General features: G+C 40.3%; 1 protein-coding gene across 1 annotated transcript in view; it reads right to left on the minus strand.

Moving 5' to 3' along the window:
• Positions 1–671: 671 nt before the first annotated feature.
• Positions 672–12,053, minus strand: part of LOC126428255 (inositol polyphosphate 1-phosphatase) — a 46,552-nt gene continuing 35,170 nt past the window's right edge. The window contains exons 5-6 of the mRNA XM_050090168.1: positions 4,264–4,351; positions 672–1,395 (exon numbers count right to left, since the gene is read on the minus strand). Coding sequence (XP_049946125.1) covers positions 988–1,395; positions 4,264–4,351 — 496 coding nt within the window. The 3' untranslated portion in view covers positions 672–987. The remainder of the gene's footprint in view (positions 1,396–4,263; positions 4,352–12,053) is intronic.

A 12,053-nucleotide genomic window follows, 5' to 3' on the forward strand; every position in this document is an offset into this window, starting at 1 on the left:
TAAGTGGTAGGGTTAACTGGGACAACATTCAAATACAGGTACAGAAAAGCCTTCATGCTTAACAGAACATCTGTGCGATTCACCGGAGGCTAATGTGTTCTGTATGATGTCAGTACAAAAACTGTAAAGTCAATTTTTGGGTGCAGAACAATGCATTTTGAGATATCTTTACCTAGATGTGGTTTAACAATGGCTGATTCCATAGCTTATATCGATACCACGTTTCAGCAAGATGAAGTGTCCCAATGGTTGTTGAAGTTCACACATTTTTAAATCGACATCTTCCAAACCATTGCAGATAAGTTGTACTGGACATGACGACACTGCGTTTCATTCTCGGCTACCTAGATCTCCAGACGTGATACCCACGGATTTCCTTTTATGGGGTTATGTTGAACATATTATATATGTGCCTTTGCCAAAAACAATTCCAGATCTCAAATGTACAACTCTTAATTCTTCAGAACTGATTACTGCTGAAATGTTGTCTGTATGACCAAAGGTAACTAATATAAATTACGTAAAATATTCTCGACTTTTTTTTTATTTTACATTCTTGGAATGCTTATCAATGTATCAGTACTCATTAAATAGTTATGGTCATTTGTAATTGCTATATTCATTTAAAAAAAAAAAGAAACACCACCACACTAAAAAAAGGCATGAGATCATCAATTTGAATCTTTATACATACAGGTACGTTTGCAAATGCATCACCTCCAGTTCACTATCTCTAAAACACTTTTCACTCGGCAGTGAGGCATACGAGATCGGGCCAAAGGGGCCCACCAGGGATTGTAATGCAATCGGGAGTAGACAACAGTTAAAATTGTATTAAGGCATATAATTTTCATCTGCTGTCACAGCAGACTCCACTGTAGTCTGTGAAACAACTTCATTCACTTTTGGGATAATGACATTAAAATGGCGGGAAAAATGTAACTGTCTGCAGTCGCCAGACAGAACTTTCCGAGGTGTCACGGGGTCTCACTGGGGTGGATCGCCAGATGCCTGTGGGTCGCCAGATGCCTGCGGATCGAGCGGCAGGACCGACTCCTGCAGCTCACGGTCAAGCAGAGCCTCCAGGAAGGTGCGGTCACGGTACGCGACGATGCCACCCTCGTTGCAGGTGCCAACATTCCCAGTGTAGATGAGCTGCGTGCCCGGATTGGCACAGCTGGCGACACCGCCGCCCTGCGAGAGCAGCAGCGCGTGCGGCCCACAAGTGTCCCACAGGAAGGTGGTGGGCCGCGTCAGCACGTACGCGTCCGCCAGCCCCAACGCCACACCCACCAGTTTGTGGCCCGCCCCTGCCACACCGCGTATCACCACTGCCCCCGACGCTCGCAGCTTCTCTCGCAGCTCCTCCGACTCGCCGGAGCCTACCAGCACCACCTGAATGAGGGACATTTATTTTATTTTATTCATTAAAAAAGTGAATGGAATTGAATATTATAATCCATTTATACAAATGTGACATAGCCTTGGGGGTTTATAGATATTTATTCAAGTTGAGAGGGGGGGGTGTATGTCAGGCTACAAAAAGAGAAACAGAACCCAGAAAATGATAGGTACCTGCTCTGAGGAACTTGGACATGACACATTTATTACACATTTTTAAGTGTGAAAGTTTGTTTCTTTGTCTTTGCTTTAGGGCCTTAGGTTTTGACTACCTGTCGTTGTGTCCTGAAATGAGAAGTGCCCTGTCCACTATCCTTCCCACCCCTCCCACAGCGGTATTCTGCTCACCACCACACCTACACAATACACTCGTCCATCCCTACACAACCAATGCTCCCAACCCCTCACCTCATGGCTCATACCCCTGCAATAGACCTAGATGCAAAGACCTGTCCCATACATCCACCCACCAACACCTACTCCAGCACGATCACAAACATCACCTATCCCATCAAAGGCAGGGCTACCTCTGAAAACCGTCATGTGATCTACAAGTTAAGCTGCAAATACTATGCCGCATTCTATGTGGGCATGACAACCAACAAGCTGTCTGTCCACGTGAATGGCCACCGACAAACTGTGGCCAAGAAACAAATGGACCACGTGGTTGCTGAGCATGCTGCTAAACATGACATCCCTCATTTCAATAACTGCTTCACAGCCTGTGCCATATAGATCCTTCCAACCAACACCAACTTTTCTGAATTGCACAAGGGGGAACTTTCCCTGTGGTATACAAAGGGCATTCAAAAAGTTTTGCACAGTCATCTCCAATTTTTTTTTATTTTTTGAAGGAGGAGAATGAAATTTTTTGTGAACATACTTGGAACATTTAGCTATAATTGGTCTATAAAAGTATTTTCTTTTATTTACAGGTGAGACATAATGGACCATGACATAGATGTCAGGTTGCAACAATGGTCGGTGATGGAGTTACTCTTCAAGACCGGCGATGGCGCTGACACATCGATTCACAGGAAGTTGCTCCCTATTTATGGGGAGGACACAGTGGATCACAGCAGTATCCAGTGGTGGTTGCAGAGGTTTAAAGAAGGTCATTTCTCTCTACTGGAAATCCACGATGCGGTAGACACTCAACGGCAGTGAGTGATGTGAATAAGAAGATCGTTGATCAAATAATCCAAGATGACATGTGTGACAACACGACAGTTTGCTGAAATGACTCATTTGTCATTGTGTAGTGTAGTATCACTGGTACAGTAACTAGTGTCCAGAAAAATCTGTGTGTTGGGTACCTAGATTATTGACAAGAGAAAAGAAAACGATGAGGAAGGATGTGTGCGAGGTTCTCATGAAGACCACTGGAAACAGTGTTTTGACAGTGTCACTAACCAGGATGAAACATGGTTGTTTTTGTTCGAACCTGAGAGCAAAGCCCAATCCTTGGAGTGGTGTCATCTGGGTTTCCCTCGGAAGAAGAAACCAAGATTTTCACGAAGAGCTGGCCCAAAGGTAATGGCCTCCTTCTTCTGGGATCAGTGTGGTATCATTTTCACTTTTTGGAACCTGGCAACACAATTAATCGGGACCGTTACTGTTTGTCATCAGACAAGCTGTGATGTGCCATCAAGACCCACAGACTACAGCTTCAGGGTCAGTTCATCAGACTACATACACCATGACAATGCCAAACCCCATACAGCCTGTATGACGCAGGAGAAAATCAGGAAAATGGGTTGGAAAATTGTTCCTCATACTCCCTACAGTTCGGACTTGGCTCCATCTGATTTTTACCTCTTTGGTCGTCTGAAGGCCCACCTGCGCAGTAAAACATTTGATAATGAGGAAGACATTATTTCCTGTGTCAAGCGATGGTGCAAAAAGTCAATCCCCAGAATTTTATTAAAGTGCATTTACATCATGGAAAGAATGTTGGACCAGATGGAGGCTACATCGAGCTGGCTCAATGTATAGCTAAATGTTCCAAGTATGTTAAAAAAAAATTTCATTCTCCTCCTGTAAAAAATAAAAAAAAAAAAATTAGAGATGACTGTGCAAAACTTATTGAACGCCTTTGTATCTTACATTCCCTGTAATCCTCCTGGTCTCAACCTTCGCTAGTCACCGTCCTCATCCATCCGACCTCCCTGCTCCCTTTCCGGCACTATACAGCACTCATTCCCCCCATCACATCCAGTCCTTTTACTTCTCCCCTTTTTGGCTACCCCCCTCCCCAGTCCTCCATCTAACCTCCCGACTCCAGACAGCTGCCCTATCCTTTCTCCACCTTGCCCCTCCGTGCTCCGTGCTCCCCAGCAGCTCTGCGCTGTCCGCCACCCCTACCCTATCCTACCCCACCCCTACTCTACTGTCGCCCCCCCCCTCCCCGTCCCAGCCTCGTCCTTACCCCCACCCAGCTACCACTCCCATCATGCACTGGTGCTGCTGCTCGCAGTGTGGCTCAGTTGCCTGAGACTGCAGTTATGTGTGTGTATGTGTGTTGTGTGTGTGTGTGTGTGTGTGTGTGTGTGTGTGTCACCTGCTTTTGGCAAAGGCTTTATATATCAGTGATAACCGCTTGTTTGTATTTAGTTACCACTTATGAGACATCCTCAAAACCTGTAGCAATAGATAAAAAATATATATAAAAAAGCATCTCTGGTCAAGTTTCATTGCAATGCATTTCATAAAGTCTGCTAATAATTATTATGGAATCAATAAAATACCAGAATCACTGTCACAAATATTTTCAAAACATTATGTTCTTTTAAAAATTAAAAGAGCTTGCTGATTAAATTCAAACCACTTTAATCTTTGTAAGACCTCGAAATGATATGTTACCTTTTCCTTAGGTGATAAATCTGGTTTGGGAATGCAGTTTAGATTTGTATCATTGTGACTTATCCCCCACATACATCTTCCGATCCACCTGCAACAGAAAACAAGGTTCGTTTGCAACAACAGTGAGAAGATGCAAGTCAAATACAAAACAAAATTAGCAACTTACGCCGTGCTAGGACCCACTTCCCGGACTATAAAAACAGCACCACATTTAATAAACAAAGTGGCCAAATTATAGCAAGCAAGTGAGGCTGCAACTCAATTTTAAAATATTTTTCATAGTTACACACTGAGGTGACAAAGGTCATGAGATGGTGATATGCACATATACAGATGGTGGTAGTATCATGAACACAAGGTATAAAACGACATTGCATTGGCGGAGCTGTCACTTGTACATGCGATTCAGGTGAAAATATTGTCAATGTGATGATGGTAACATCATGGGAATTAACAGACTTTGAATGCGGAATGGTAGTTGGAGCTAGAAACACGGGACATTCTATTTTGGAAATCGTTAGGGAAGTCTATTTCCCAGATCCACAGTGTCAAGAGTGTGTAAATAATACCAAATTTCACACATTACCTCTCACCACGGACAATGCAGTGGCTGATGGCCTTCACTTAATGAGTGACAGCAGCGGCATTTGCACAGTTGTCAGTGCAAACAGACAAGCAATACTTCATGAAATAACCAGAGAAGTCAATGTGCAATGTATGACCAACATATACATTAGGAAAGTGTGGTGAGATCTGGCGTTAATGGGCTATGAAGTAGAGGATCAATGTGAGTGCCTTTGCTAACAGCACAACATTGCCTACAGTGCCTCTTGTGGGCTCGTGACCATACTGGTTGGACCCTAGATGACCGGAACGCTGTGAACCGGTCAGATGAGCTAACGGTAGGATTCAAGTGTGGTGCAGACCCCACAAATCATAGCCTCAAGTTGTCAACAAGATACGGTGTCCTCTGGTCCAGCTGAACTTACCATTGATTGGAAATAGTTATGTTTGTCTACTTGGAGACCATTTGCGGCCATTAATGGACTTCATGTTAGCAAATGACGATGGAATTTTTATAGCTGAAAATGCGCCACATCACCAGACCACAATTTTTTTTTCATAACTGGTTTGAAGAACATTCTGGACATTTCGAGCAAATAATTTGGCCACACATATAACCCGACATGAACCCCATCAAACATTTATGGGACATACTTGGAGAGATCATTTCATGCGGAAAATCCCGCACCGGCAATACTTTCACAATTACGGATGGCTACAGAGGCAGCACATGGCTCAATATTTTGCAGGGGCCTTCCAACAACTTGTTGAGTCCATGCCACATCAAGATGCTGCACTACTCTGGGCAAAAGGAGGTCTGTCATGATATTAGGAAGTGCTCCATGACTTTTGTCACCTCAATGCATGTATCAATAGACAGTTGATTCAGTATCTGATATTGGTGTTTTGAACACACTGACATAATTAATATTATGTTATTTTGGGTTGCAATATAACATCATACAAAACACTCTAAATTTCTTGCAATATAATTTCTTCAAACAACTTAAACTGAGTCCCCCTACAATCTCAAATTTGATGGAAAATCAACATACGATTTGTTGCTATTGTGACTGCCATACAACAGCATAAAAAATGAACAGCTTCACTAAGCTTCTGGCACAATCCAGAAGATTTTTGTATACACTGTGATGATATACTAATTCTCCCTAAGGTGCTCTCGAAGTAATAATTTTGACCTGCTCAGAATGATAGGTTGAATTGTATCTGCTACAAAGGGGTTAATTCAATCAAATTGCTGACCACATATTGTGATACCACATATTTTGTTCACTGTGAGGCGCTTTAGAACTGCAGCAAATGTCAACCACAAGTCAAAAACCATGTCAATCAAGATAACTTTGTCTATGGGGTTCTGGATCTCATGGACTAGCAGGGTAAACTGAGTTTACAAACCTATGGTGGAAGATTTTGTTCTTGAAATAGGTAATAGGATGTGAGCATAAAATGTGTTCTGTAATTCTTATGTTGGCAATATGTTGAAAACAAGCCAGTGTCCTCGCCGTGCTCGCCGCCCTTGTCTTTTGTTGTGCAGGATGTACGGTGCCAATCATTGGGCATCTTGATGAGCAAAATTGTGGTGGGTTCATCGTCTCATGCTGAACAGCTTCCCAGCTCATAATTTGCAAGCTCCAAGTTACGTATGACTTTTATTCTGTGTTTAACTAAGAAGGTTGTTTAAACTGGTAGCTGCCAGAGATGGTTCTGAACTTGGTTCAACAGTGGCTATTTTAAGGAAGCTGATGTTCCTCATTTCGTTTCTCATCATTAGTGGAGTGTGTGTTTTAAGTGGTTTTCATGCAAGTTTTAACTTGTTTTAGGACATAATGACTGCTTGGGGACTGGTTGCCATTGTGTACATGCCTGGCAGCCATAGTTAATGATTTAATCATTTGTCACGGCACGATTTGGTATGTTTATTTAATGTTGGAAGTGCCAAAGGCAACTGGAAGTGATCTTTAAGTTTCCTGCTAATTTACTGGGAGACGGGTAATGTTAGAGTATTGCTCCTTAAGAATTTGGGGGCGTGCTCATTATATATTCCAGTGTGGCTGTGAGTTGACCTTGTTTTCATTGCCGCCTATCTGTGCTGCAGGCCATTTGTTAAGTCTGCTCGTTTCCTGGTGTCGGTGCGGTTATGGATTCTTGTCAGGACTACTGATTGTGAGGCTGTTTGGCCTATATATAAATATATACTGCCTGCCAGTGAGCCTGTGCACAAGCCGTGGGGAGTGAACACTCGTATTGCCTGCTGGCCATAGCGTCATTGATTCCAAATACTGCTGTGGGCCTTAACGCTGTTCTCTAAAGTTAATTGAGGCCACTTTGATAATATTAGCATTTCTGTAAGTTATTTTACTGGTCGAGTTATTACTAGCCATTCTAATTTAATACTTATGTTAATCATTTGTGTATCTTTAATGAATGTGCAACTTGTTATTTTTCCTGTGTGTCAATTTTGCGATCCTGGTTGGCCCACTTTGCATTTTTAGTATAAGCATGTTTCACTGTGGATCTTTATGTGGGCAGTTCAGTTTTATTAAGCTTTAAGATCTTTGTTTTTTTAATGAAGTTGTGGTATTATGTGGCTGTGTAACTTTGGGTTGGAAGTGTATAGTGTTACTAGTCTTTTGAGATATGGTTAAACAAGAACAATTGTTTATGATTGATTATTCACCGTACATGCTATGTAAGATTTTGGATTTGGAAGCAAAATATGATTCTTATTCGTGTTTATGTAATTCAATTAAAGTGAAGATTTGTATTTTGCATCAGTAAGAGGCCAAATGTCCAAATTGAAGTTTGTAATAAAGTCTGTTTTGAGTCAAATTAAAATTGTAAAACAATCACAAGCTTGTCCATCATCAGTGATCCCGGGCTTCCTATTTCCTTTAAATAACTGTGGTGAGAGTGTAATTTTTGATTTTCTAAAGAATTGAGTAGTACCAGGGTTCACCCTTCTTGAAAAATAATGATCTGTGGCTTTTTCCAATTGTCTAGAATGCTTTATTGCTCCAATGGCCAAGTATAAAATGTCACCAGAAAAGGACACATGTTTTTGAATAATGTTACAGCACATATTAGTAAGCAATAGAAATTAGAAAAAAATATATATTAAAACTCACTCACACTGCCCCAGGCAAACCCAAGTCATGAAAGAGACAGAAGCGGAAGAAGAAAGTGAACCATTATGTCGCAAGTGGGTGAGATCAATGATACTTTCTGTGAGTAAGGAATAAGCATTCTATGGAAAAGAGGACAGAAAACCACAGGAAGCGAGGACAGCATATTCGTTAGCTTGTAAGGCATGTTGCTAGAATTGTATCTATTTCGTAAGGGCGCACAGCAAGGGACCGACAGAGCAGTTAACGATCTGTAAAGTGAATGTAGCAGAATAAGGAGGACACATTCAGTCATTATGAACTGAGTTTCTTGTCACACCTCATGCTAGTGCCCTTCAAATACTCCAGCTCACCAGCTCTTGTCATGAATTGATCATTGGGACTGCGGCATACATAGTAATAGCACTCAGTTCCATGATTATGATACTGTACTAAAGCTATGTCCTAGATACTCTCCAGCACAGCCTATGAACTAGCCAAAAATCTACATCTACATGGATACTCTGCAAATCACATGTAAGTGCCTGGCAGAGGGTTCATCAAACCACCTTTGCAATAATTCTCTACTGTTCCAACCTCAAACAGCATATGAGTAAATGAACACATATATATTTCCGTGCTAGCTCTGATTTCCCTTATTTAATTACGATTGTTGTTCCTCACTATGTAGGTTGACATAAAGAAAATATTTTCACATTCAGAGGAGAAAGTTGGTGATTGAAATTTCGTGAGAAGATTCTGCCACAGTGGCAAATGCCTTTGTTTTACTGTAATTATGTCCACCCCACACCCCCAATCCCGTATCATGTCCATGACACACACTCCTGTATTTTAGGATAATAGGAAACATGCTGCTCTTTTTTTGAACTTTCTCAATGTACTCTGTTACCTTTCTGGTAAGGAACCCAGACAACACAGCAGTACTCCAAAAGAGACAAGACTAGTGCAGCATAGGCAGTCTCTCTATTAGATGTTACATTTTCTAAGTGTTATGTCAATAAAACGCCGTCTTTGGTTTTCCTTCCCCACAACATTTTCTGTGAGTTCTTTCCAATTTAATTCATAATTGTAATTCCTGGGTATTTAGTTGAATTTACGGCCTTCAGATTTGTCTGATTTATCGTGCAACCAAAGTTTAATGGATTGCTTTTAGCACTCACGTGGATGACCTCACACTTTTCATTATTTAGAATCAACTGCCAATTTTTGGACCATTCAGTTATCTTTTCTAAATCGTTTTGCAATTTTTTTATCTTCTGATGACTTTATTAGGTGGTAAATGACAGCATCATCTGCAAATAAGCTAAGGCTGCTGCCGAGATTGTCTCCTAAATTGTTTATATAGATAAGGAACAACAGAGGGCCCATAACACCATATTGTGGAATGCCAGGTATCACTCGATGACTTTCTGTCAGTTACTATGGACTCTGACAGGAATTTACAAATCCAGCCATATAACTGAGGTGATATTCCATAATCTTGCAATTTCACTATGAGCCGCTTGTGTGGTAAAGTGTCAAAAGCCTTCTAGAAATCTAGAAATACGGAATCAATTTGAAATCCCTTATCAATAGCACTCAACACTTCATATGAGTAAAGAGCTAGTTGTGTTCCACAAGAATGATGTTTCCTAAATCCATGTTGACCATGTGTCAATAGACCATTCTCTTAGAGGTAATTCATATTGCTTGAACACAATATACGTTCCAAAATCCTGCTGCATATTGACATTAATGATATGTGCCTGTAATTTAGTGGGTTATCCTACTACTGTTCTTGAATATTGGTGTGATGTGTGGAACTTTCCAGTTTTTGGGTACAGATGTTTTGTCTAGCGAGTGGCTGTGTATGATTGTTAAATATGGAGCTATTGTATCAGCGTACTCTGAAAAGCATCTAATTGGTATACAGAAAACTTGATTTTATTAAGTGATTTAAGTTGCTTCACTACTCCGAGGATATCTACTTCTAAGTTACTCATAGTTACAGCTGTCTGCATCCATAGTTGAAAGGTCAGCGCGACAGAATGTCAATCCTAAGGGCCCGGTTTCGATTCCTGGCTGGGTCGGAGATTTTCTCCGCTCAAGGACTGGATGTTGTGTTGTCCTAATCATCATCCTTTCATCCCCATTGACACGCAAGTCACCGAAGTGACGTCAGATCGAAAGACTTGCACTCGGCGAACGGTCTACTCGATGGGAAGCCTTATTCACACGACATTTACATTTAGTGGCAGCTGCCCTTGATTCAAATTCTGGAATATTTACTTTGTCTTCTTTGGTGAAGGAATTTCAGAAGACTGTGTTTAGTAGCTCTGCCTTAGCAGCACTGTCGTTGATAGTATTTCCATTGCCATTGTGCAGAGAATGCATTGATTGTGTTTTGCCACTAGCATACTTTACATACAACGAAACTCATTCTGCATTTTTTGCCAGGTTTTGAGACAAAAATTTGTTGTGGAAACTATTATAAGCATCTTGGATTAAAGTCCGTGCTAAATTTCAAACTTCCATAAAAGATTGCCTACCATGTAGATTTTTCATTTGTTTAAATTTGGTATACTTTTTTGTTGTTGTTTCTGCAACAATGTTCTGACCTGTTTAGTGTACCAGTGAGGATCGGCTCTGTAATTTGTTGATTTATTTGGTATAAATCTCTCAGTCTCTCAATTACTCTCATTCTCAAATACTGAATGAAGTAAGTCTGGGAATTCACGCGTCACAGGCTATGCTTCTTCCCCATCCCTTTGGTGGGAAGGGGCTTCTTAACCCTAAAGCGATTGTTACCGACAGTAAGGTATATGTCTCTACTAAGTCTCACTGAAACTGTCCAGTGGTATATTTCTCATCTTGTAATTGCGAGGTTGCCGGCTCAGTTTTCACTATGTGTTACCATTCTTTATAAACACACATTTGTATTCTATATTTACCATCAAATTTAAATGTTAACTAACAAGTACTGAATCAGCTGTTTCCAATATCATGTGCATATTTATTCATTATCTCTAGAAATAAAAAAAGGGGATGTTATTTTCTATTGTAAACTGAATTTAATTTACTATGAACATTCACACTTTTATGTGCTTAGTAGTTAAAAATAAATAATGTTATTTTTGTATGAAAACTGAACATCCTGGCTGTAAGCAATGGTAAGGCACAGCAGATGATAAACAGAGTTATTGGATGTATAATATGGTACATGACATACTTATTAACATTAGTTGGTACTTCCACTATAATCCAAGAAATTGCAGCTCTGTCTCTAATTTCAGATTCTCACTAACTGCAACTTTGTTAGGATGTGCACACATAAACAGTGAAAGTGCCAAAAACACAGGTGTCAGTAGCACTAACGTCAGTGGTGGCCACGCCACAAAAATGCCTTTCACGGACAACTTGTACAAGTCCAATTTGGGTAACTAAGACTCAGATAATGATCCTGAATACACTTCAAAATTTGTCACTAATCATGTAAACATATTTATTTAAGCAAATAGACATTGTCAAGCTGCATCGCTCACCATAGTTTCCATGAATTTACATGATAGTGTGATGGGAGAAATGTTAAGGACCACACTTAATACTGTTTATGTGCTGTAATGTGATGATAGAACTGATTTTGTATTGCGTTGAATCACATATTAGTTTTTGAGGCTGTTATACTTTACAGTAATTACTGAAAAAACTGGTAATGCAAATCATAGTATCAAACTGAGAAAATTCAGACTTTTTAAATCTGTATTTCTGATAGGTTTCACAGTAATTTTTTGTAAACTTATGCAGCAAGTAAACAGTGGTAAGCCAATGCTAACCCTTGTAAAATGCACCCAGTTTGCAGGTAAACAATGTTAAGTATCCACCAACATATTTTTAAGAACACAATTTTGGATTGAGTCCGCAATTTTAAAAATACGGTATATTCCCGATTATTGAAGGTAATGTGGGGGAGATGATGCACAAATAACTGAAAAATTGAATAATCAAGACATTTTGAAATACGTACTCTTTTTCAAAAGTTTATCCAAGTTTTGTGCTTAGGTACTGTAGGCCTGTAAAATAGTGTGCGATGCTGATCTGCTTCTG

Source organism: Schistocerca serialis, chromosome 12 (genome assembly GCF_023864345.2).
Source record: "Schistocerca serialis cubense isolate TAMUIC-IGC-003099 chromosome 12, iqSchSeri2.2, whole genome shotgun sequence".
Lineage (NCBI taxonomy): Eukaryota > Metazoa > Arthropoda > Insecta > Orthoptera > Acrididae > Schistocerca > Schistocerca serialis.